Source organism: Talpa europaea, assembly GCF_964194135.1.
Source record: "Talpa europaea genome assembly, chromosome: 1".
NCBI lineage: Eukaryota > Metazoa > Chordata > Mammalia > Eulipotyphla > Talpidae > Talpa > Talpa europaea.
The window spans coordinates 115,123,138-115,151,016 of record NC_140073.1 but is presented as its reverse complement, the minus strand read 5'-3'; the positions used below and the strand labels follow the sequence as shown (position 1 = coordinate 115,151,016).

At 37.9% G+C, this 27,879-nt stretch overlaps 1 protein-coding gene across 1 annotated transcript in view; it reads left to right on the top strand.

The window, feature by feature from the left end:
• The window catches only part of TTN (titin), a gene marked incomplete at both ends in the record, with an annotated part of 277,818 nt that overhangs the window by 63,455 nt on the left and 186,484 nt on the right, over positions 1–27,879 (top strand). The window contains 26 exon segments of the mRNA XM_084258850.1: positions 13,158–13,436; positions 15,150–15,713; positions 16,250–16,531; positions 16,628–16,906; positions 17,334–17,612; positions 17,709–17,987; positions 18,105–18,392; positions 18,509–18,787; positions 18,880–19,161; positions 19,257–19,535; positions 19,647–19,925; positions 20,028–20,306; positions 20,434–20,721; positions 20,844–21,122; positions 21,268–21,549; positions 21,650–21,928; positions 22,048–22,326; positions 22,437–22,715; positions 22,818–23,105; positions 23,345–23,623; positions 23,850–24,131; positions 25,280–25,558; positions 25,682–25,963; positions 26,690–26,968; positions 27,085–27,372; positions 27,516–27,794. Coding sequence (XP_084114976.1) covers positions 13,158–13,436; positions 15,150–15,713; positions 16,250–16,531; positions 16,628–16,906; positions 17,334–17,612; positions 17,709–17,987; positions 18,105–18,392; positions 18,509–18,787; positions 18,880–19,161; positions 19,257–19,535; positions 19,647–19,925; positions 20,028–20,306; positions 20,434–20,721; positions 20,844–21,122; positions 21,268–21,549; positions 21,650–21,928; positions 22,048–22,326; positions 22,437–22,715; positions 22,818–23,105; positions 23,345–23,623; positions 23,850–24,131; positions 25,280–25,558; positions 25,682–25,963; positions 26,690–26,968; positions 27,085–27,372; positions 27,516–27,794 — 7,590 coding nt within the window.

The window sequence follows — 27,879 nt, the reverse complement described above, 5'->3', positions numbered from 1 at the left end:
TAGAGATCCAAAGAGTCCAAGACAGAGATTCTGGAAGTTATAGATTACTAGCAATTAATAGTGAAGGGTCTACTGAATCAGCTGCATCATTGTTTGTTATCCAAAAAGGGCAAGATAAAAAATATTTAGAATTTCTGAAAAGGGCAGAACAGACACATGAAAATATGGAGACTTCAGTTGACAGAAGAGAAGATAGAATAAAGGTTGACCTGAGGTTTACTGGTTCTCCTTTTAATAAAAAACAAGATGTGGACCAGAAGGGAATGATGCGAACTATACACTTTAAGAAAGTAAGTCCTGACAAGAAAACAGATTTTGTGTATGATGAAGAATATTTAGAAAGTAAATCTGACATAGCAGGATGGCTTAACGTAGGTGAGAGTGTCCTGGATGAGGAGACCAAAATGAAGTTGAAACGTTTAAGGGAGGCTAGAAAAATGTTAATGGAGAAAAAGAAATTATCTCTTTTAGAGATGTCATCTGAAATAAGCTCAAGAACTGTGAGGAGTGAAGCTAGTGATAAAGATACTCTGTTCACTAGAGAGGAAATAAAAGTCAGCTCTATGTATGATCTAGCTGAAAATAGGGATAAAGTAGATCCTTTAACTGTGGATGTTCTCTATTATCCATATGCCCTTCCTAATCAAATGCACCAAAATGTAGAATCTGAAGAACCTTCCACAAGCTTTCAGACTATTGTTGATGAAGAAATTCTCCAGTCTGAAATAAGAATGAGCCAGGAGGTGTTTCAAAAAGATAGTCTACCGAAAGACCACTTATCTGATAGGAGACTAGTAAATGAGAATACACAAGCAAAAGCACTACTTGAGGAAATCATGACCAAAACTGAAATCGAAGAGTCGTCTAAATATATCACTAGTGCAATGAAGAACAAGGAAATATATGAGACTCCTGACAGGGTGTCTCAAATTAACACACCATATGCCAGTGAATCTTTTGATACACAAATAAATATTAAAGACAATGAAGAATTAGTTGGTGAGAGAATGGGAAATGAAGATGTGGGAGAATTACAGTACTCTACTTCCACAAACATTGATGAACTCAAAACTGAACAAGAAGAAAAATCCATAAGATTTTTTGAAAATGCTTTCCAGAAACATCCGCAGCGTTGCCCACCTTTATTTCTTCAAGAAATCGAATCTCAAGAAGTTTATGAAGGTGATAGTTGTAAATTTGTGTGTCATTTTCAAGGATATCCTCAACCCATAGTGACGTGGTATAACAATGATATGCCAATTCCACGTAGTCAAGGCTTTATCACTCATACTTCTGAAAACTACTCAACATTAACTTTTTCTTGTGTTCTTCCTCAAAATGAAGGCTATATTACCTGTGTGCTGTTCAACCAGTATGGAACAGTAAAAACAACTGGCATTCTTAAAGTAAAAGCAAAACAAAGGCATGACTTTGAAGTACATGAGGTTCCAGTACTGCATGACTACATTGATGAGGATGAGGAATTGGTACTGGTGTTTGACCAAAGGAAAGTCCCTCGTCCATCTTTGAGACAAGAGGATCAAACAAATTTCCATGTGTTAAAGACCAACCCACCAGTTCTTCCCTCTGAAAACCCAGAAATGTTTTCCTTTCCTGTAGAAATTCAGATAACCGCAGCTACTCCTACCCCAGAACAGGATAAAGAGTTAAGGGAATTGTTTCCACCAGAGGAAATGAAACCTAAAATAACATCTCAAGCTGAGGGTACACAGTCCCCAAAACACAAATTTATATTTTCATCTGATATAACTAATGAACCACCAAAAGTATTACAAGAAATGCCAACACATGCCAGGTGTAGAGAAGGGGATTCTGTAATCCTTGAATGTTTACTATCTGGTGAGCCTCAGCCAGTTGTTACATGGTTTCAAAATGGAGTCCCTTTAAAGCAAAACCAGAAATTTCAATTTGAAGAAGTTCATGGTAGCCACAGGCTATATATTTTTGATGTTAATTCTCAAGATTCTGGAAAATATAAATGTGTTGCTGAAAACAATTTGGGAACAGTTGAGAGTGTTTCCGATCTAACAGTAGAACCTGTCACTTACACAGAATACAGTGAATTAGAAGGTATTGGTGGAACTTATGAAAAATATCACAAAGATCATCAAATTCAGGGAGAATCTATAAGGACACATTTTTATGATTATTCAGCTGGCCCTTTTGTTCCCCAATCTAATATAAAAGAGTATTTTGTAAGGGAGTATTTTCAAAGCCTTGAGAAAATAGAGCAGATAGGTCAGATAGAGCAGGCTCGTTGCATATCTTCTAGAGAAAAAATACCCAGGTTTATGCAGATTGCTTCTAGGTCCATAAAAATCAACAGGCCTATCAGGGAAGAACTCATACAACATCATGATGGAGGGAAAGAGGGACATGTAAATAAAAAATCAAAGCTGCACCAAGCAAAGGGTAACGTTTATCCATTTGCTGATGATTTCAGTGAAGTTAGAATTAGAGAATATGACAAAAACGATTTTGGTAAATGTGGTGGACCAAAAAGGGAAAATGTGCCAGAATGTGCCCAAAGTGACTATTTATGGAATATCGATGCTGAGCAAACTTCCGATAGTTATCATACAAAAGATTCATCTATCATTGTATATGAAGAACCACTTGATGAAGAGAGCTATTACCCAGGTAAAAAGGTGAGACATAGAGTCATTGCATTTGAAAAGTTACAACATGTAAAAAAAGGAGTTCTAGAAAAAAGACCTACTAGGGGACCATCTACTAATACTTCCCCATGGAAGCTTGATGACTTTCCATTAAATCAAAGAGAATCAATACCAAGTAACCTTGATACAAATATGCATAAGGCAGAGAAAATACCCTCAAGCAATGAGCAATATTCATCTGACACTGTAACTATGGATTTAAAGCTGCTTTCTTCTCAAACCCACGAGGAATCTGAAATACAAGAGAGAAAACAGCAGAAAGAAATGAGTCTTAAAGATAAATCTATAGCTATTGAAAAGGCTGACCATGAAACACCTATCACATTTGACCTTAAGCAGTATCATTCTCAAGTAGAAAATGCAGATACAAAATTTCAAGAATTAGATAGTGATGGAGGAGAAGGAACTTATTTTAAAACCCAGCATCTAGTTTCTGAAATAACTGATGCTGAGAACGTTGTATTTGATCTCAAACAAATGTATTCTCATATAGGGGATCCATATAAAGATTACCAAGGGCAAGAAACCAGACAACAGCAGGAAACACAGAATAAAGAAGAAATTCCTAGCCCTGAAACAGTTCAATCTGATTTATTGAATATCCCTGACAGTGTGCAAAATAACATACTTGCCAATACAGAAATTTCTTCCAATCAGGAATTTCCTAAACGAGCTATGATGGGAAAAAATTATATTGACGAAAACACCTCTTATTTGGAAAAAGAAGTTGAACATATGCAGGAACAAAATATAGAAATTTCAAACAGTGATATTTTTCTTAAATCCTTTTCTAAAGAAACTTATGGTGAATCATGTGCCCTACTTCAAACCTCACCCACTGAAGTAGGAAAAACTGATGTTTCTGAGAAAAAAAGATCTCTAGAAAATGGAAATCAGAGTTTCATTTCACATTTGAAAAAAGCAGCAAGTGAGGGTAAGCTTTTAGACATTTGTGAAATGGAGAGAGAACACAGTTTGGAACCAAAATTGACATCGTTTCAAACACAGGATGGAGGAACACAGGGTTATGCTAATGGAATATCACAAGACCACAAGGGTGATGTTCAGGAAGCAGACACACTCCACAGAAAACTTTCTCTGAGCCAGTGTTTCCCATTCTTAATGACAGAAGAACAACAGCATCCAAATGAACAAATAAGTGAGAAAAGTAATGCTTCTGGAGAAGAAAAATGTAATGAAGTTCAAGTTCAGAATGAAACTTCCTTCTCTGCTACTGAAGGAGAAAAGATAGAAACTTGTTTTTCTGACAATGTGCCTAAATTGGATGAGGCACATACAATGGAACTAATGGAATCGGAGACCTCCCTAACACAATATTTACTCGCTGCTGGAAAGCATGAAGTTCCTGAAACTAAAGACATCAAACACAAGGCAAAACTTTTCCAGAGTGAATCAGTCACATCAATGGAGGTTGAAGAAGTTACTTTCAATACCGTGTATGAATATTATAACCAAAAACAGGATTCACTAGATCGTCCATTTTCTCCCGAATCTGAAATTTCAATTGATTTGGGAAGTACAAGCAGTGAGGAAATATCAGAGTTAGATCAGTTTTATACCCCACCATCCTCTGTTGAACATTTTGAAACTCCAAAATCTCCAGATTTATATTTTACTCCTCCAGATAGAACTAAACAGTCCTCCACCAACTCAGGAGGTGAGGTTGTTAAAAGAACCACATCTTTAGAGGAAGATGCTGAAAGGTATTCAACACCTTCTGAAGGTGAGATCAGAGAAAGATATTCCACACCCCCAGGGGAGACCCTAGAGAGATATTCTACTCCCCCAGGGGAGACCCTAGAAAGATACTCTACTCCCCCAGGGGAGACCCTAGAGAGATATTCCACACCCCCCGGGGAGACCCTAGAGAGATATTCTACTCCCCCAGGGGAGACCCTAGAGAGATATTCTACTCCCCCCGGGGAGACCCTAGAGAGATATTCCACACCCCCAGGGGAGACCCTAGAGAGATATTCCACACCTTTAGGAGGAAAAACAGTTGAAAAATATATTTCCACTAGAGGACCAAATCCCACTGGAAACTTAAAAAAGAACCCATCAAAAATAGAAAGGGAGGATAGTACACCAAGTGAGCACTTCCATACACCTACAGGAGAGAGAAGTTCAGCCTATGAAATATGGCGTTCCGATTCATTTGGCACACCCAATGAAGCCATCGAACCAAAAGACAATGAAATGCCACCATCTTTTATTGAACCTCTGACCAAAAGAAAGATATATGAGAACACAACATTAGGCTTCATTGTTGAAGTCGAGGGCCTTCCAGTTCCTGGTGTGAAATGGTATAAAAACAAATCACTGTTAGAGCCAGATAGAAGAATCAAGATAGAAAGGGTGGGTAATGTGTGTTCTCTGGAAATTTCTAACATTCAGAAAGGAGACGGGGGCGAGTACATGTGCCATGCTGTAAATATCATAGGGGAAGCAAAGAGTTTTGCAAAGGTAGACATAGTGCCCCAAAATGAAAGCGCAGTGGCACTGCCACCTCCAGTAATCCATCAGCACATCATGGAGTTTGATTTGGAAAATACGACATCATCAAGAACACCTTCTCCTCAAGAAATTGTCCTGGAAGTCGAATTAAGTGAAAAAGATGTTAAGGAATTTGAGAAGCAAGTGAAAATAGTCACAGTTCCTGAATTTACTGCCGATCATAAAAGCATGATTGTGAATCTAGATGTTCTTCCACTGAATTTAGCAGAGCCAAATATGGCCTCACAGGGGGAGGAAGACAACGATTTAAAAATTGATTTAGAAGCATTCGAAATGCCTCCTCGCTTTATAATGCCTATTTGTGATTTCAAAATACCGGAAAATTCAGATGCTGTGTTCAAATGTTCAGTAATAGGCATCCCTCGTCCTGAAGTGACATGGTATAAAGAATATATGTGCATTGAGCCAGATGATGTTAAATATGTCATTAGTGAGGAGGACGGAAGTCACAGGCTCACCATTCGAAACGTCAATCTCTCTGATAGTGCCACATACAGGTGCAGAGCTGTGAACAGTGCAGGAGAGGCTATCTGTCGGGGATTCCTCACCATGGGAGATGCCGAAATACTTGCAATGATAACAAAGAAAAGCAAAGTGATGTTAAGCAGTTTGAAGGAAGAATTACTCTTAAGAAGCAAATATTCAGACAGCTTTTTTGAATTCCAGGTAGTGGAAGGGCCCCCCAGGTTTCTCAAAGGTATTTCTAACTGCTACGCACTGTTAGGCACAGCAGCTTATTTCCAATGCTTGGTCCGTGGCTCGCCACGACCCACCGTCTCCTGGTTCAAAGACGGGAAATTGGTAAAGGGAGCAAGGTTCAGTGCTGAGGAAAGGGGCATAGGATTCCACAACCTATTCATAACAAGTTTAGTAAAAGAAGACCAAGGTGAGTACAGGTGTGTAGCTATAAACAAATCAGGAACGGCGGAGAGCTGCGCCACACTCACCTTGGCTTAGGTTCCTGAGCAATGTGACCTCGGTAATTATTCGAATTAATTGGAATACATTCATATTTCCAAATTATAAAGATCTAAGGAATTTCCAGATATGTCTACTTGAACATATTACATGGAAGACCCCTGCGAAATCAGTTTCCTTATGTAGAAATCTCATGTTTGTAACTGTAAATATTCTGTTATCTAAACTGTGGAATCATCACTTGTGTCAATTATGCTGTGAACCAAGCATGATTAAATATCTCCTTGACTACCTACTTGTTTGTCCTTCTGCTTTGTCGTCTTTCCTCCCCCACAAAGTGTTTCAGCTGAATGGATCCTCATTTAGCAGCTACTCTATGTGTAAACTGAAATGTAAAATGAAAGGCTATGTCAGATGACCATGCAGACACATGGGTAGGGAAAAGTCTCCTCTCAGCCCTAAGTCATTTATGAGATTATAACCCATATGCTTCCAAGTTCATGCTTATTCTCTTGGACTTAACAAAACTAACAACCAACTTAAACCAGTTTCCCTCAATCGGTAGCTAACTGTAATCTGTTTTACATTAGTCTTACCGTATATTTTCAGATCTTTAAAAAATATTTTCATAATTAATAGCATCCTTATTAAGTGTTTTAATTGGTATTTTTGAAGAGACTAATTTTTGGATAACGTTCATCTGGACATTTGCAGAATATGCAATTTTTGAGATGACATTAGATATAAAATACAGCATGAATTTAATGTTGATATGGGGAGAACAAAAGAAACTACCATATTACATTATATGTAGATTTTAAACTGCAGTACAATTTTAGAATCTTTAGTTAGAAAATAGACAGCAGAAAGCTTTTAGAATTGAAGCAAGATGGCAATTTGTAATTCAGATGATTACAAATAACAAAATAATTAGCTTTCCTGTCACTTTCATGGAAATTCATTTTGAAACAAACTAAAAATTAATAAACATTTGAACTTAAGAAAGAAATATTTCTAAAGTAACTCTTTTTGTTTTTCAAATAAGTTTGCAAAATCGTTAACATTTTACCTAGGTAGCAATGTGAAACTCAATCTTATATGGGATATAAAATAAAGAAATCCATTTTTCTTATCTGAAAATAAGAGATTGGACAAAAAGATCTCAGAGGTGATCCTTCAACTCTATGATTGTGTCATCTTAATGTTAACTTTCCTCACTATAATTTACAGTAAAGTTTAGTTTTTCCATGGATGATGAGAGAAATAATATAGTAATGAAATTATGAATCTTTCCCCCTCCAACTCTTTAAATTACTCATTGGTACTTAACACTCTATTTGTCCCTAGCATTGAGCAAATTTTACGTGTCATGATTGTATTAAACATATTTTTGATTCTTAAAAATATTAAATTAAAAATTTAAACATTTAATTTAAATAAAATTTTCAAAAAACTAATATATCCCATTATGCTTTTTATGTTTCTTTCATTTATCAGTATTTTATTCCTACAATAGGAATTCCCTAAATATCTTCCAATTAAAGAAGCAATTGGGCGAATGTACAGAATATAGACAGAACAGTCAGGCATATACTCAATCCCACCCCAAAATAAGCATTTAATTGTTTTGAGTCATCAAAATAGATACACTACTGTGGAATAATCAATCACTTGTTTCAAACAGTGAGTATATACTATGTGATGATAATTATAGATATGATATAGTATAGCACATTATAAATTACTGAAAAAAAACTAACTCTGAGGTACAGAAATTTAAGGATTTATTCAGCCTTTAGTCACTAATGGATGTTTAGATAAGAAATTCAGGTCATCACAAACCTGACAAGTGTATTTTCCCTAAACATAACATAACATAGCAACTATTCACATCTGCTTCATACAAAAAGAAAGGAAGGTTTTAATGCCTTCCTTGTTTTGCAGGAAGAAATGGAAAATGTACTTTTATTCAACTAAGAAGTAGGGAATTGTTTGATTTTGCTTATTAAAATTCTGTTTCAAATGCATTGAATGTGAGGATATGCAGCATTAATGGTTGTACAAAGAAAACTAAGTCTTGCCCACACTTGGCTTCCTTATTAATTGTTGTAGTAATTAAATAGAATTTTTTTTATTTTCTGACTCAATAGCACATGATTTAAAAGCCTGAAATATTAATGTTATATTTGATGTTAGATAAAGCACTCATTGTATTAGGAATAGTATAGTTTAGGCATAATTATTAGCTACTAGTACTGCATATATTTTTAACTACCCCTTTCATATTTCAGCATACTTGGATTTCATTTATTCTTTTTTATGATTAATACTTCATGTTTACAAACAAGGGAAAACAGCTGAAAATATTACATGTTAATGAGTATTTTAACTCTTATCTTTGGAGTTCAAGTAAAGCAAAAGCTGACATGAGTAATTCATTATAGATTAAATGTAAAGTTAAATGGTCACCACCAGAATGTGGAATTAATTGCTCAATGGTTTTATGACTTACTGATTGAAATACTAAGTAAATGAGTATGTATTCTACACACTACAGATAAGTTTTACCAGTACACTTATAGCTAACAGATACCATAGTCCTACCTTCAAAAACACAAATTCTAGGACAGAAAGGAATTAAGATATAAGACTCTTTCATGTGATGCAAGTGGAGTGAACTAACAAAATAATATTGTTTTTTAGTTAGTCAATAAGACTACTAGTAATAGGACTCGTCCACATACCTAACAAATTTAACGAAAATCCTGGTTCATTGTTATCAAATTACATGATACTACTTAGAAGGTAATTGTTATTCTCTGCTTTGCTTTTCTGTTCACTGTTGCGGCTATATGGGTATTTCTTGCATAATAAAATGCTACCAGATTTTTAATGTTGGAATTGTTTTCTCTCATTTGATTCTTTGATTTCTTGACTTCACATAGTCTTATTATAAAAGCTTTGTTGATATAATATGGCAATTTAGACAGGTAAAAGGGGGCCTGCATTTCTAGTAAATAAAAAAAAGTGATTCTCTTACAAATTAAATTAAACATTTCTTGTCTTTAGTTTTTCATTAATAAGGGCTTGTTTTTAATAATAGCTTCCTTTTATAAGTGATAACTAGAACATGGATGTTTTATTTTGGAAATAATCCTATTTTGACAATAGGATGGTAAACTCAAAAAAATTGTAAATATAAATAATAATTCTGAATCTTTAAAGAAATGGATTTCAAAAATCCTAGATTCTTTTATGGTAAATATATAGCCAGCAGCTTTTCAAACTTTAGAATTGGGTTTATATTACAAAAGAAAACTTATAAAAGCATCTTTAAAATTTATAAATGTATTAAAATGAAGTGGATTGAAAGTTACATTTATACAGTATTTAGAATAAAATAATATTGTATAAGGTAAGGCTAAAATTTTAGAAATGTCTTTTTTGATAACTTTATCTCAGGATAATCTAATTATTCTAGGAATAAAGCAGAAAAAGGCCATGAAGTCCATCAATTGGTGTGTAACACTTTGACTTCTTTTGTTTTGTTAAATAAAATTAATAGTAAAACAGTAATCATTTTTCCTTATACAGAGTTTTCTAGTTCTCTTCTGTCTGCTGAGGAGGAAGGACTCCAAAACTATAATTCTGAACTTCAGTTATATAATAGAAACAAAACACTTGAACTTTTGTCTGAACCTCCAGTTCATTCAACTAAATTTGATTCCAAAAAAGAAGGCAGTGTTCCAGCATTCATCAAAGAAGTGTCAAATACTGAAATAAGCCTAGGAGATGTGGCTAAGCTGTCGGTTACTGTCACTGGCATTCCTAAGCCTAAAATTCAGTGGTTCTTTAATGGAGTGATGTTAACCCCTTCTGTCGACTACAAATTTGTTTTTGATGATAACGTTCATAGCTTGATCATTCTCTTCACCAAGTTTGAGGATGAGGGAGAGTATACATGCATTGCCAGCAATGAACATGGACAGGCAGTATGTAGTGCCTATCTCAAAATAAATTCCAAGGGAGAGGGGCACAGAGAAAGAGAAACAGTTTCAGCAGTGGAGAAACCTCTGGCAACGCTTGAAGGTCCTTGTCCTCCTTACTTCCTTAAGGAGTTAAAGTCAGTTCGCTGTGCTCAGGGGCTCCCTGCTGTCTTTGAGTACACAGTGCTTGGAGAGCCTGCACCCACTGTTTCCTGGTTCAAGGAAAACAAGCAGCTTGGCACCAATGTCTATTACACTATCATTCACCACCCTGATGGCTCCGGAACATTCATCGTCAATGACCCTCAGAAGAAAGATAGTGGCCTCTATGTCTGCAAAGCACAAAACATGTGGGGGGAGTCCACCTGTGCTGCAGAACTATCTGTGCTTCCAGAAGACACAGACATGACTGATGGCCCCTGCAAAACAGAATCCCCACAGGAGGCTGCTGAAGATTTTCCACAGGTGCCCCTTACAGACACTGCAGTTGAGATATTTGACTCAGAGCAGGAAGTGGAGGCTTTGGTAAAGGATACCATTTTGAAAGCTGCTTCAATTGCACAAGAAAAACAGGAGCTGTCTGATGAGCATATTGTTAAGAGCAATGATCTGAGCAGTCACATGACTTTGGTTGCAGAACAATTGCAGCCCTCAGTCATGTTGGAGCAGGATATGCTCACTCCTGAAAGCACCAGGGAAGTTTTTACCATCAATGGCACTATTCGTGTTCAGCCTCTCAAAGAACCACATCTCACTTTACAGCCCCCCAAAGAAGATATTCTAGTGCTTCAAGAGCCCACCTCACAGGTGGGACTTTCAGATACTGAAAAAATCTTCCCAAGTTCCATGTCCATAGAAGACATTAGTTCATTAACAGTTGAGTCTCAGAAATCTTTATTAGTTGAAGAGAGTTATCAACAGTCTTCTATAGGAGAAGCTCCAGCCCATTCACATTCAACCTCTGTGACTGAGGAAGTGCTTTTGTACTCAGCTGTTGAGCTAAGTCAGAGCTTAGTTGAAGGACATGTGGAGAGTCTCAAGGGTCCTGATGTCATAATCCCTGAGGTAAAGCCCCAGGTGACTCCTGAATATACATGCTCAGAAGAAGGTGATATCTTGATGGAAAGTGCATGTCAACTAGAAAGTGCAGGGCAGGTAGAAAGTACAGGGCAACATCTCGCAGGCAGCACTGAGGAATGCAAGGCCTTAAGATCTCCACTAGCATGTGAGAAAAAGCAGGTCCTGCTCAAAGAAGAGCATTCTGAGTATAAAAATGAGCCCATGGGAATAAAGTGGGTGCAGGGAAGTGATATTCTTTCTGGGGATAGCTCACTTTCTGGTATTCCAGAAGAGCAAAGGCTAAACCTGAAAACTCAGATCTGCAGGGCTTTGCATGCAGCAGTGGCTAGTGAGCAACCGAGTCTCTTCTCTGAGTGGTTAAAAAACATTGAGAAGGTGGAGGTCAAGGCCATAAACTTCATGCAAGAACCCAAAGGCATTATGTGCACCTACCTCATTACCTCAGTGAAGTCTCTAACTGAAGAATTAACCATCAGCATTGAAGGCATTGATCCTCAAATGGCAAACTTGAAAACTGAACTGAAGGATGCTTTCTGCTCTGTCATATGTGAGGAAATAAACATCTTAACAGCAGAGGATCCTAGACTTCATAAAGGAGCCAAAGCAGCCTGGCAGAAAGAAACAGATTCTTTTTCAGATTTGCAGAAGGTTGAAGCAATCACTGAGCCTGAAGTCAAACCTGAATGTCTTGTCTCAACAGAAGAGGTTAGTCATTTTAATGTGGAAAGTCAGGTCAAAGCAGTGGGCCCCACAGCTGTCACTGATGGGGTGGCTTCAGCTGCAACCTCTGCTGAAAAAGAGAATAAATTACTAAAACCATCAGAGGAAAAGGAGAAGGCCTCTGAAAGTGGTGCTGACAAGATGAGAGCAGAGATACAGGAAACTGAGGGCAGTTTAGACAAAGAGGCTGCTCCTGTTATACACACGCCCTTGGTGGACACCACTGCTGAGGAAGGTGATACCATAAATCTCGTGTCATCCATAACAAATGCCAATGAAGTAAAATGGTATTTTGAAAATAAACTGGTGACTTCAGATGAAACGTTCAAGTGTGTACAAGATCAAAATACATATACACTAGTAATCAACAAAGTGAATACGGAAGTGCATCAAGGAGAGTATACCTGTGAGGCCTGGAATGACAACGGGAAAACAACCACCTCCGCAAAACTCACTGTAGTCAAAAGAGGTTGGATTTTAAGGATTAAGTGGGTCAAGCTCTAACATTCACTGGATTCTAGTGATTTAGGTTTCATCACTGAATTTTCACTTACCTGCCACTGCCAGAATGCAATTTATTTAGAATAAGAATGAAATCACTGACATAATCATGGTTATTAACTCTTTCCTTACCCTTTCTGCCTTACTGGGTAGTACAATATCATATGTGTTACTATTTTTAAAATGAAACGTTTTTATACATTTCAGAGTCTAATATTTGAGTACCATGTGATAAAAGCTGTCAGTGAACACTTTGCCACTCTGAAACCCCCAGTCTCATCCCTCAATTCAGAATAACCATGATTACGTGTCTACTTGTGTTTCCTGTTCCTATTTTTTTTTTTTTTGCTGTTGTTTCACTTCATCACTTTACTTAGTATATCATGTTTTTTCCACATTATTTTCAGTGTTCCTTGTCAGCATGGTATATTTAGAGAATCTATCATGTTGTTATGCATGTAAGCCAGTAGCATCACATTTTAATAATTTCTTTCACAATTCACTGCAAAGTAACAATTAAATATGTTGAAAGCTGCTTATTGCCTTCTTTTGCCTTCAATGATCTTTCTCATTTTCCAGTCACTTGTCTTAAACTGCTGCAGTCTGCCTCACCCATTTCAACTGTTCTACTTCATTAACAACAACGTGAGTCAGAAGGAAAACAAATGTGGAATGCTTGGGAAGGAAGCATGCTAATGGATTCTGCTTCTGTTTGCAGCTGCCCCTGTGATCAAGAGGAGGATCGAGCCCTTGGAAGTAGCTCTGGGCCACCTCGCCAAATTCACCTGTGAGATCCAAAGCGCCCCCAATGTGCGCTTCCAGTGGTTTAAAGCTGGCCGAGAAATTTATGACAGTGACAAGTGTTCTATTCGATCTTCAAATTATGTCTCCAGCCTGGAAATACTCAGGACCCAGGTTGTTGACTGCGGCGAGTACACCTGCAAAGCCTCCAATGAGTATGGCAGTGTCAGCTGTACAGCCACGCTGACTGTGACAGGTAAATACTACACCTTGACATAGATGTTATTATTCCAGTTCATATTATTGCCTGTTTTGCTTTTCATACAGGTTCAGGAAGTTCTTGTCCTACCAACTGGAGAGACCAGTCACCAAGATGGTAATGTGGTAGCAAAGTGCTGACTAGTCTAGATGGAACAAGAGATCATTATTTACGATCACATTTCCTTAGCCTTTACTAAGGCTAAGGAAAAAATAAAAATAGGTCATTATTTTGAGAACAGTATCAAGGAATCAAATGAGGAGTGATTCCTGAAAGTTTGTTTTTGAGGGTGGGATTTATTTTGTTCTCTTTCTTTAAAAATGACTAACTTGGTGGAAATGTCTGAGACAGAATCTACTAGCCTGTTTGGGCCCTTAATATAAATAATTTCAGGACAGTTTGGTGCTACTAAAAAAATTAAAGATATACCAATGTGTTCAATAATCTAGAGCCAATTAACCAATTAAGAACAGATTACAAATTTTTTAAAAAGGCCAGAACATAAAACTAAAGTTATACAAATCCAACTGTCAGAGCTAGAAACTGGAATTTTTACCCCATACTTCAGTGCTAACTTAAAAATAAAAGCAACTACTCAACTTTTTGTTCTCAAATTCCTAATTGACACATAGGGCAATGTTAAGTAGTTAACACTTATCAAGTGCTTAGTTTCCCTCATTAGCAAAAAATTAGTTCTCTTTCTCTATCTTTTTCTCTCTCTTCCTTCCTCCTCCCCAGGGACAGTGTGAGTATGAACTACAGTTTATAACTTTGTGTTCAATGTCAGATGTCAGGGTGGGACTATTCCTTGATCTCCTTTTTTCAATGAGAACATGAAGGGGAAAGGCAAATATAGTACATCTCTTGACTTGAAAAATTCAGGTTTCTCAATAGATCCTTGCTGATACAACTCTGTTATATATCAGAAAATTCAAAATCAAGATCCTTGGTGACCTAGCCAGTAGTTTTCACTTTGTGATCAGAAAGTCTCCTTGTAACGGTACACATGGTATTATTCTTAATGATTCTTTGGAAATTTCTTTACCCAAATTAGGCCAAATCAGTAGTGAGATTAACACTTCAAATCACAGAAGGAAAGAGAGAACAAGATACTTTTCTAAATCCTAGTTGTTCCTAAAGTCTTGATTCAAAATGCATAATGGAAATGGGAAATTACTGCTATAAATATTTTTTCCAAGTTTGAAATGACTTAGGATGCATTCAAATTTAAATCACTTAGGTTTTGTTGGTGAGTGACAAGAGGGTTACAAAGACCATGCAAAACTAGTCAACCTTATTGCTTATGCCCCAACTCTTCAAAAAGTCAATTATATTGTCTTTATCTTCCTTGAATAGTCTTCTAATTCTCAGAATTAAGACTAGCTGAATTGCCTTATCATGTAATACAAATAATTAACCATCTACTAAAGTGGACATATCTTTAGCAATACTAAGTTAATGTTGCTAAATAAAGGAACATTTGGTCTTTACTGGAGACATTTAAAGTGTCATCTCGCTTCTCTATCAAGAACACTCCCTTCCCTTTCCTTGGCCAAATCTTTTCATCTTATGAATGCATTATTCTGTTTTAAACAATGTCTCATGTCTATCTAAAGCTATAGCTCATCTTTTCTCTTTCTTGGAAGATGTAATTGCAGCAAGAGTTTTGGTGGGAACAAAATATAATGCTGAAAAAAATTTCTTTTGCAGAGGCCTATCCACCAACCTTTCTCTCCAGACCTAAGTCCATTACGACTTTTGTGGGTAAGGGAGCCAAGTTTCTCTGTACAGTGTCAGGAACTCCTGTGATTGAGACCATCTGGCAGAAAGATGGAGCTTCACTCTCACCTTCACCCAATCACAAGATTACAGATGCAGAAAACAAACACATTTTAGAACTCTCCAATCTTACCATTCAAGATAGAGGCATTTACTCTTGTAAGGCTTCTAACAAGTTTGGAGCTGACATCTGCCAAGCTGAACTGACCATCATCGACAAACCGCATTTCATTAAAGAATTAGAACCTGTGCAATCAGCTATCAATAAAAAGATACGCCTTGAGTGCCAGGTAGATGAAGACAGAAAAGTCACAGTGACGTGGAGTAAAGATGGGCAAAAACTGCCCCCTGAGAAAGATTATAAGATCTATTTTGAAGATAAAATAGCATCACTGGAGATTCCTCTGGCCAAAGTAAAAGATTCAGGAACCTTTGTTTGCACAGCTTCAAATGAGGCTGGAAGCAGCTCTTCTTCAGCAACAGTAGCTATCAGAGGTAAGAAATGTGTGAATTTTTGTTTTTTCATATCCTCTGAAAATAAGTCTCAGACAGAAAATTGTTGTTAAACAATGTAGTTGGTGCAATGTGTTATTAAAATAATTTCACCTGAGTAAATATTTTGGTTTGGGGAAATTCTGGCATTGTTTGAGTTTATTTTTTCAATCTTCTTCAGAATACACATACTTTTGTTCTTTTAAAACTTCCTGCCATTAACAGAACTAGCTTAAAATTTCTTCTAAGAAATTCAGGTCTATACATCATTCTTAAATATCCTCTTTTATAAAATCGTCCTTTTTGTATAAGTGGGTCTTGTTTGTTTGTTTGTTTGTTTGTCTGTCTAATCAGTAGACTAAAAGAGTATTTTAGTACCGTGGAAACAGGCAGCTATTGAACACACCAAAAGCTTTTCAGGAATTTGGCGAAGATATTTTATGTGTATTCTGTCTTTTTACTGTATGTGTCTGTTTTTCTTTTATGGAGTTTATGCTTCAGACATCATTTCCTTTTTATTTTTTGTTGACTTCATGTAGAGCCACCATCCTTTGTGAAGAAGGTGGATCCCTCTTACTTAATGCTCCCAGGTGAATCAGCACGCCTCCATTGCAAGCTGAAAGGCTCACCTGTGATCCAGGTTACCTGGTTTAAAAATAACAAAGAACTTCATGAGAGTAACACAATCCGAATGTCTTTTGTCCATTCTGAGGCTATACTCGATATTACGGATGTAAAAGTTGAAGACAGTGGGAATTACTCCTGTGAAGCAGTCAATGATGTTGGCAGTGACAGTTGCAGTTCTGAAATAGTTGTCAAAGGTTTGTTTACTTAGTGATAGTCATTGTTTTTCTGAGAAAAGATTTTTCTTTGGATTGTAATACATGTCTTACACATTGCTTTCATGCTTTTTGTAGAACCTCCTTCTTTCATCAAAACTCTTGAGCCTGCAGACATAGTGAGAGGATCAAATGCCCTCCTTCAGTGTGAAATCTCAGGCACTGGGCCATTTGAAATTAGCTGGTTCAAAGATAAGAAGCAAATTCGAAGTAGCAAAAAATACAGGTTATTTTCTCAGAAGTCTCTTGTGTCTCTGGAGATCTTTTCTTTTAATAGTGCAGATGTTGGTGAATATGAATGTGTTGTTGCCAACGAAGTTGGGAAGTGTGGCTGCGTCGCAACACACTTACTGAAAGGTTAGTGCTTGAAAACCAATTTCCCTTTAACAAGTGGTCAAAATAACTTTGTTGCCCCCTAGAAGAAAAACCAGTATTTCTCTTCTTTTCCTAACCATTGAAAATATGTTTTGCCTTTGGTTTGACCTGGGACAGTGGGGACAAAGTCAGTGACCCCCTTCTTCCCTCTCAATCCTGACAGCAATGTAAACACTGGATCTCTGATAACTAAAATGAATTCTATAATAAGCCATTTTGTCATTTTATAACCATGTATATCCCATGCTTCAGTCTCTTGAATGAAATTGTAATTCTTTTTAATGTTACTTCTTTTCATTTATCCAACTTTATGGGACAAGACCAATGTAATCTAGATAAAGCTCTTACATATATATGGTGTTGAAAGTGTTTGGGAATTGAGGTTTGTGTACTCTCTTTCTTTAACTAGAACCTCCAACCTTTGTAAAGAAAGTAGATGATTTCACTGCACTCGCAGGACAAACTGTTACCTTACAAGCTGCAGTGAGAGGGTCAGAACCCATTTCCGTCACATGGATGAAAGGACAAGAGATCATTAAAGAAGATGGAAAAATCAAGATGAGTTTTTCCACTGGTGTGGCAGTCTTGATAATCCCTGATGTTCAGGTTAATTTCAGTGACAAATACACATGTCTGGCTGAAAATGAAGCTGGAAGTCAAACATCTGTTGGGGAATTAATAGTTAAAGGTTTGTGGAAGAACATTTTAAATTTGAACTGGTATTCTATTTAAGGTGAAGCCTTAAGACACATTTCAATATCTTAACTATTTAATACCATTGTAGAACCTGCCAAAATCATTGAGAGAGCAGAACTGATCCAGGTGACAGCAGGAGACCCCGCCACACTGGAATACACAGTCGCAGGCACCCCAGAACTTAAGCCTAAATGGTACAAAGATGGAAAACCCTTGGTTGCCAGTAAAAAGTATCGAATAAGCTTTAAAAACAATGTTGCCCAGCTCAAGTTTTATTCAGCAGAACTACATGATAGCGGCCAGTACACATTTGAGATTTCCAATGAAGTGGGCAGCAGCTCCTGCGAGACCACTTTCACTGTATTAGGTTAGTATCTTGAGACAGCTGTGCCCCACATGTCTTTGAAATACAACAAAGACCAGAAATAAAATCACTGAGCACCTTTCCATATTGATCTCTCTTCCCTTCTTTTGCCATGAACAGATCGCGATATTGCACCTTTTTTTACCAAACCGCTACGTAACGTGGATAGTGTTGTCAGCGGTAGCTGCAGAATGGACTGCAAAATTGCTGGCTCCCTCCCAATGAGGGTGTCCTGGTTCAAGGATGGTAAAGAAATAGCTTCTTCTGACAAATACAGAATAGCCTTTGTGGAAGGCACAGCCTCTTTGGAAATAAGCAGAGTGGACATGAGTGACACAGGAAATTTCACTTGCCGAGCCACAAATTCTGTGGGGAGCAAAGACAGCAGTGGAGCCCTGATTGTGCAAGGTTGGCTGGAAGCTTTGCACTTCATTCTTGTTATAGGACAATGTGCAAATTAGGGCTTCTTCCCTTAGCTTGTGCCTCTTAACTCTTTCAATTTCTTTCTTATACCTCTTCTTTAGAACCACCCAGTTTTGTAACTAAACCTGCATCAAAGGATGTTCTGCCAGGCTCGGCAGTCTGCCTGAAAAGCACCTTCCAAGGGTCTACTCCGCTCACAATCAGATGGTTTAAGGGTGACAAAGAGCTGGTTTCTGGTGGCAGCTGCTATATTACCAAAGAAGCTTTAGAAAGTTCCTTGGAACTCTATGCAGTAAAAACCTCTGATTCAGGCACATATACCTGTAAAGTCAGCAACATCGCGGGTGCGGTGGAGTGCAGTGCAAACTTATTTGTGAAAGGTTTGCATTGTTTTCTTGACCTTTTTGTGCTACCATTGTTGTAAGCTCTTTCCTCTTTTTCACATTTCTTAATAACTTCCTTCCTTCCACAGAACCTGCCACATTTGTTGAAAAGTTAGAGCCATCACATTTGTTAAAGAAAGGAGACACCACCCAGTTGGTCTGCAAAGTAACTGGTACCCCTCCAATTAAGATAACATGGTTTGTGAATGATAGAGAAATTAAGGAGAGCAGCAAACACAAAATGTCTTTTGTGGAGTCCACTGCAGTTCTAAGACTCACAGATGTTGCCACTGAAGACAGCGGTGAATATATGTGTGAAGCTCAAAATGAGGCTGGCAGTGACCACTGTGGTAGCATTTTAATAGTCAAAGGTTTGTGTTTACATCCCCGCTGCTATTACTACAATTGTGGCCCATAGCACCCATCTCGTCCCCGTTAACGCAAAGAAATTCCTTTTCTGCTGTAGAGTCACCTTACTTTACCAAAGAATTTAAGCCAATTGAAGTGTTGAAGGAGTATGATGTCATGTTACTGGCTGAGGTTGCAGGCACACCTCCCTTTGAGATCACTTGGTTCAAAGACAACACAACGTTGCGGAGTGGTAGGAAGTATAAAACCTACATTCAGGATCAGATGGTTAGCCTGCAGATCCTCAAGTTTGTAGCTACAGATGCTGGTGAATACCAGTGTCGGGTGACCAATGAGGTGGGCAGCAGCACCTGCAGTGCCAGGGTGACTTTAAAAGGTTAGTGTCAGTTCCAGTGATGGACTGCCTTTTACAAGTTCTTGTATACATTTTGAAAAAGCCAGTTTTGCTCTAGAGCTGATAATGATTGAGAATTCATTCTTCTGCTAGAACCCCCATCCTTTATAAAGAAGATCGAGAGCACCAGCTCCCTTAGGGGAGGCACAGCCGCCTTCCAGGCCACTCTGAAGGGCTCCTTGCCAATCACAGTGACTTGGTTAAAAGACAATGATGAAATCACTGAAGATGACAATATAAGAATGACATTTGAGAACAACGTGGCTAGTCTGTACCTCAGTGGCATTGAAATCAAACATGATGGGAAATATGTGTGTCAAGCCAAAAATGATGCAGGAATACAAAGATGTTCTGCCTTGCTCTCAGTAAAAGGTTGGTTCAGAAAGTTTGCTGTGGGTTTTAGGGGGAAAATACAGATGTAAACCTTCCAGTAGGGCAATTTACAACCTCCACCTATCCTTTTGTCTTCTACAGAACCTGCAACAATCACAGAGAAGGCTGTGTCTATAGATGTCACTCAAGGAGACCCAGCTACTCTGCAGGTTAAATTTTCAGGGACAAAGGAGATTACAGCCAAATGGTTTAAAGATGGTCAAGAACTGACCCTGGGTCAAAAATATAAAATCAGTGTCACTGACACAGTCTCTATACTGAAGATTATTTCTACAGAAAAGAAAGATAGTGGAGAATATACCTTTGAGGTCCAAAATGATGTTGGGAGTAGCAGCTGCAAGGCTAGCATTAATGTATTAGGTTGGTATTATTTTTCTATGGAGAAGAACTGGACAGTTCTATGCTCCTTCATCACCTCTTACAATTTAAGAGAAAAATAAAAATTGGTAGATTGACCTAACTTTTTTTTTTATTTTTCACTGCATAGATAAGATCATCCCTCCCTCATTTACTAAAAAACTCAAGAAAATGGACAGCATTAAAGGGTCCTTTATTGACTTAGAATGTATAGTGTCTGGGTCACATCCCATAAGCATCCAGTGGTTCAAAGATGACCAAGAAATCTCAGCTAGTGAAAAATACAAATTCTCCTTTCATGATAACACTGCCTTCTTGGAAATCAGTCAACTGGAAGGCACAGACAGTGGGACATACACTTGTTCTGCGACTAATAAGGCTGGACACAACCAGTGCAGTGGCCATCTGACAGTCAAAGGTTGGCAGCTTTTACCTCCCCTATGAAGAACTTATTGCTCTTTCTTTCTTAATTCTTACTGTTATTGCTCAATTCTAAAATGCATCTTCCTTTCTTCTTTTGCTTCTTTTTCTGCCACCCAGAACCTCCTTACTTTGTAGAAAAACCACAGTCACAAGATGTCAGTCCCAACACCAGGGTTCAATTAAAGGCTCTTGTGGGTGGCACTGCACCCATGACAATAAAGTGGTTTAAAGATAACAAAGAGTTGCACTCGGGAGCAGCTCGATCAGTTTGGAAAGATAATACCTCCACCATTCTGGAGCTCTTTTCAACCAAAGCTGCCGATTCTGGAACCTACATTTGCCAACTAAGCAATGATGTTGGCTCAGCAACCAGCAAAGCTACTCTTTTTGTAAAAGGTTTGGTCTCTACCTCTTCTCATTTTCTTACTTATCTAGATTTTCTTGGGTGGGAGGGGAAGGGAAACAAGAAGGGAAGGCAATTTTGCTCATTGACCTTTGTTTCCAAATATGTTCAACATTGCACTTTTCCCCTCATCTTCAGAACCTCCTCAATTCATTAAGAAGCCCAGCCCAGTATTAGTGCTGAGGAATGGCCAATCTACAACATTTGAGTGTCAAATAACAGGCACTCCCGAAATCAGAGTTTCATGGTATTTGGACGGTAATGAAGTGACAGCCATTGAGAAGCATGGCATCTCCTTCACAGAGGGCTTAGCCACTTTCCAAATTTCCAACGCCAGGGTAGAAAACAGTGGCACTTATGTCTGTGAAGCTCGAAATGATGCAGGCACGGCGAGCTGCAGCATTGAATTAAAAGTGAAAGGTTTGTCACTGCATCTACTTTCCATTCTAGCGGGGCTGCGGGCTAGACTCCAGATCTTGCCTTGAGTAAATTAGTCTCTGTCTTCCTTCTGAACCTTTAGAACCTCCCACCTTCATCAGGGAGCTGAAGCCTGTGGAAGTAGTGAGGGATAGTGATGTGGAGCTGGAATGTGAAGTCATGGGGACATCTCCCTTTGAAGTTACTTGGTTAAAGAATAACAAGGAAATCCGAAGCAGCAAAAAGTATACACTGACCGACAGAGTGTCAGTATTTCACCTTCATATAACCAAGTGCGACCCTTCAGACACCGGGGAATACCAGTGCATCGTAACCAATGAAGGTGGCAGCTGTTCCTGCAGTACTAGAGTCTCACTGAAAGGTCAGTTGCACACACAAGCAGCAGGCTACCTAATGAAAATTCTGTAATGCTCTTCAATTTTATGATTATGGACAGGATTTAAAATATACCTCTTCTTTCCACAATCTTATTCATCACAGAACCACCATCGTTCACTAAGAAGATAGAAAATGTCACTACTGTTTTGAAAAGTGCTGCCACCTTTCAGAGTACTGTGGCAGGCGCTCTGCCCATTTCTGTAACCTGGCTAAAGGATGATCAGATTCTTGATGAAGATGATAATGTTCATATTTCATTTGTGAACAATGTGGCCACGCTTCAAATCAGAGCTGTGGATAATGGACACAGCGGGAGATACACTTGCCAAGCCAAGAATGAGTCAGGAGTTGAAAAGTGTTACGCTTTCCTTTTAGTACAAGGTTTGTAATCTACTCCCTTTCCAAGTTAGTCAGCAGAGATAATTTCATAAGCACACTATTTCTGGTGGCATTATCAATGCAACTCACCTGCATTTTAATTCTTACTACAGAACCCGCTCAAATCCTCGAGAAAGCTAAATCTGTTGATGTTACTGAGAAAGATCCAGTGACCTTGGAATGTGTTGTGGCTGGAACACCAGAACTCAAAGTCAAATGGCTTAAAGATGGGAAACAAATTGTGCCCAGTAGATATTTTTCAATGAGCTTTGAAAATAATGTGGCCAGTTTTAGGATTCAGTCAGTAATGAAGCAAGACAGTGGTCAATATACTTTCAAAGTGGAAAATGACTTTGGAAGCAGCAGCTGCGATGCCTACCTGAGAGTGCTAGGTTTGTATCTTGTCACAGTCCGCTTCCTTGATCAAGATTATGTCCTTTGTAAACAAGTGACAACATATTAAAGGATGTGTTTTTGCTGTTTGCATTGGACAGATCAAGATATTCCTCCATCATTCACCAAAAAATTAACCAAAATGAATAAAGTTCTGGGCTCCTCTATTCATATGGAGTGCAAGGTTTCTGGATCACTTCCTATTAGTGCTCAGTGGTTTAAGGATGGAAAAGAAATATCTACAAGTGCAAAATACAGACTTGTGTGTCATGAGAACACTGTGTCACTGGAAGTTAATAATCTGGAATTAGAAGATACCGCGAATTATACCTGCAGGGTGTCAAATGTAGCAGGGGATGATGCATGCAGTGGCATCTTGACTGTGAAAGGTTAGAATCTCTTTACCTCTTGATTCTTCTTTGTGAATGCTTTTAAAATGTATCACTCTCACCTTTGTATCCTATACAGCTAAAAGTCTGTAGTAGTTCTGTTTCTTTAGTTACATATTCATTGAATTCAAGAAATAGTCATTACCTCTTTTCAGTAATGGTTTTTTATGTCCATACAAGTGTCAAAATAATTCAACTACAAGGCATTTTATTAAACATATTTCTCTTAAAATCTATAGAACCACCAAGCTTCCTGGTAAAACCTGAGCGGCAACAAGCCATACCTGATTCTACAGTGGAATTTAAAGCGGTACTGAAAGGAACACCACCCTTTAAAATAAAGTGGTTTAAGGATGATGTGGAACTTGCTTCTGGACCTAAGTGTTTCATTGGCTTGGAAGGGTCAACTAGCTTCTTAAATCTCTACTCAGTGGACGCATCCAAGACTGGACAATATACTTGCCAAGTTACCAATGATGTTGGTAGCGACTCTTGTACAACAATGTTGCTTGTGACAGGTGTGCAAGTTTGATTGTTCTATGTTTCTGTCTGACCCCTGTTTCTGTCCTTTCTGTCATCTGTCACAATGCATCCAGACAATCAAGAAAGTACCCTTCCTCCTAACCCAGTATGCTGTATTTACCAGCATTGTTCATGTTTTTCTCTTTCCTACTTGCTACCTAATTCAACTCTTGTTATTCATTTCTTTTTCCCTCATAATCTCCTATTTCCTTCACTCTCTAGAACCACCAAAGTTTGTAAAGAAGTTAGAAGCATCCAAAATAGTGAAAGCAGGTGACTCAGCAAGGCTTGAATGCAAGATAACTGGATCCCCAGAAATCAGAGTTGTGTGGTACAGAAATGAACATGAACTTCCAGCCAGCGACAAATACAGAATGACTTTCATTGACTCAGTGGCTGTCATTCAAATGAACAATCTTGGTACTGAAGACAGTGGGGATTTCATCTGTGAGGCTCAGAATCCTGCTGGCAGCACAAGCTGCAGCACCAAGGTTATAGTGAAAGGTAGAAATCTCTCCTCTTCCTCATTACCTGAAACTTGCCTTATTCTCTCCTGGATATCAAACCCTCTAATCTTTTATTGTTGTTTTACTTTCCATTTAAGATCATAGACTATTTTTCCAAGCTAGCTATTATCTTAGATATTATTATATATCTATTTATATCTACAGATATAAATATTAGTGTTTATAAAAATATAGATATACTTTATATATCTATATATTTATAGATATAAATACATTCATATCTATGTTTATAGATATAAATATTAGTTTTTTTCTTAAACTTTTTTTTACATGTAGCTAGTCATTCTTGGATTTTTTTTAATATTGCAATGCATAATCCCCATTGCCTTAACATATGAGCTGAACAGTTCCAATTTAATGCTTCAAAAGCATGCAAAAATAACAAAAGAAATGTTTTTAAAATAATTTTTGGCTTTCAATCAACTTATAAATAAATCACCATCTTCATGATAATTGTTATCAATAACAAGGTATATCTGTGATATCTGTATGTGCAAGGCAAGTAAGGACAGGTCTTAGCTTTATATGTAAAACAGAAAAACAGGACAGTTAGATATTTTTCTCTCAAGAAGCAATTCCAATGTTTTAAAAATCTTATCACTATATACCTTGGTTCAAGAGCATGAGTTTTTTCTGCTGCCATTTTCCAGTATTTCTATCACAAACCCCAAGTTTGCTGTGTGGTCTAATAACCATTTGCTAAAGTGGAAAACTTAGATCACAGAAGTTATGATGACTTCTACTTCCTGATGTCAGCATTCTACACCTCACACAAGTCATTTTACTAACATACTTGTTTTTGATTTCATGGTTCTGTTTTTTTATATATAATTTTTGCATCAATCTTTATAGTCCAAGATAAATTAGTAAGTAGTAGTCAGCATGTTGAACTGTCAGTCAGAGTGCCTCAGGTCCAATCAGCGTTCTCTCTCAATCAAGTTGAGTGGTTTTGTAAAGACTAATGGCCTCTCTCACCAGGTTACTCCTCAATACTAAAGTGATAGTTCTAGAGACTATTTATTTGTCACAATTTCTTGACTCTTCCCACTAAGAAACAAAGAATAAAAACTTCTCATTCTAAGAAATTAAATAGTCCAATTTATGAGAAATTCTTGTTTTTTACAGAACCACCTGTTTTTAGCAGCTTCCCTCCAATAGTAGAAACCCTTAAAAAGACTGAAGTTAGCCTTGAGTGTGAACTTTCGGGAACACCACCATTTGAGGTGGTGTGGTACAAAGACAAGCGGCAACTTCGAAGCAGCAAGAAATACAAGATCTCCTCCAAAAACTTCCATGCCAGTATTCACATCCTCGATGTCGAAACTTCAGACATTGGTGAATACCACTGCAAAGCACAGAATGAAGTGGGAAGTGATACTTGTGTTTGTACTGTAAAGCTAAAAGGTAAGAGTATTTCCTACATGTGTCAGAACTGACAGGAATATGCAAAGTACTTGTTTTTGTTTTCCTCTCTTCCTTTATCTGAACAATCTCTTCAACAATCTTCATCCATCTTTCCCTGTTCAGAACCACCAAGATTTGTCTCCAAACTGAGCAGCCTCACCGTTGTAGCTGGCGAACCTGCTGAGTTACAAGCATCCATTGAAGGCCCCCAGCCTATTTCTGTGCAGTGGCTTAAAGAAAAGGAAGAAGTGATTAGAGAAAGTGAAAATATCAGAATTACATTTGTGGAAAATGTTGCAACGCTGCAGTTTGCAAAAGCAGAACCAGCTAATGCTGGGAAGTATATCTGCCAAATCAAGAATGATGGTGGAATGAGGGAGAACATGGCCACACTGACTGTTTTAGGTTGGTACAACACAGTACAATAGGCCCCAAGTGGTACCAAATATTGACATGAGTTATTAAGACTTACTGGTAGAATTTCCTTTTCAGAATTTTCTAGAATGATATTGATCCGCACCTATTTGAAAAGCCTAGGGTATCTTATCTTTCAAACACTCTTTTCTGATTCTGTAGCCTGAACAAAAATTAGCCATCTGTTTTATGGTTTTCTTGGGGGATTAGCAGATATCATGATGATTTGTTTTCATATGAGGAAAAATTAGGAGCCCAGTATATACTGCAGGAAAATTTTGTTTCCAAAGTACTAAATGTTAAAGCTGATAAAAACTCCCAAAGATCAGTATTTGGTAGGAATGACACAGTTTCATTTTTGAATTTCAATCTAGCAAATTTTTATATGACAACCTTCAAATAGTACCTAAAAGACAAGCAAAAATAGAGTCATTCATAATAACATGTATCTTTTCCTCTAAAGAGGATAAATGCAAATCAACATTTATGGTCTCAAGTACATTCTCTGAATTGTTCTGCAAGTCTACTAGAGCACAAACCTATTTCTTAATAATAGCTCCTATAATCTCATGACAGCATATAATTATAGAATCACATTTTAAAATTTAGAAAGCCCTAACATAACCTTATCATTGGAAGCAACAATCCAGTGAATTTGAGAGTAGAGACATAGAAAAGGTACACACTTTGACAAATGGCTATCACATTTTATTTCAGAGCCTGCAGTCATTGTTGAGAAGGCAGGATCAATGACAGTGACTGTAGGAGAAACGTGTACTCTGGAGTGTAAGGTGGCTGGCACTCCTGAACTCTCCGTTGAATGGTACAAGGATGGAAAGCTGTTGACCAGCAGCCAAAAACACAAATTTAGCTTCTACAACAAAATCTCTTCTTTGAAGATTCTTGCTGTTGAAAAGCAAGATGCAGGCACATACACTTTCCAGGTTCAGAATAACGTTGGAAAAAGCAGCTGCACAGCTGTGGTTGATGTTTCAGGTTAGTTCTACTATATTCCCCCCATTGCATATGCAAATTCCTTTTGCAAATTTCTTTCTCTCAAGTCTCTTAAGTGCTCTCAAATCAAGACGAGTCTCTTGCCTTTTCTTACACAGACCGTATGGTTCCTCCCTCTTTCACACGAAGACTGAAAGATACTGGTGGGGTGCTGGGTACTTCTTGCATCTTGGAATGCAAAGTAGCTGGATCATCACCTATCTCTGTTGCCTGGTTTCATGAGAAAACTAAGATTATCACTGGAGCCAAGTACCAAACCACATTTACCGACAATGTCTGCACCTTGCAGCTGAATTCTCTGGACTCATCTGATATGGGCAATTACACTTGTGTGGCAGCTAACACAGCTGGGTCTGATGAATGTCGTGCAGTGTTGACTGTACAAGGTCAGTGTTAGACACTTAAGCCCTTTCTTACAAATTCTGTACCCAGGTTGACTCACATTCAAAAGTGCTCTTCGTTTTTGATTCAAAATTGCAACTAAATTCAATCTTACAGGATCTTTTCATTGTCTTCCCTGTCTGTGTAGAAATACCTTCTTTTGTGAAGGAACCTGAACCTTTGGAAACACTACCAGGCCAAAATGTTACCTTCACTAGTGTTATTAGAGGAACCCCTCCATTCAAGGTCAGCTGGTTCAGAGGTGCCAGGGAACTGGTGAAAGGGGACAGGTGCAACATCTATTTTGAAGACACTGTGGCAGAACTGGAATTATTCAGTGTCGACCTATCTCAGAGTGGGGAATACACCTGTGTGGTTTCTAACAACGCTGGTCAAGCATCCTGCACTACTCGTCTTTTTGTAAAAGGTTTGCTCAAGTGTATTTGCTGTTCAGATTTCCTGTACGTTGACATCTAGTTTTATATTCATATTGTCTTTAATTGTTGTGCTCT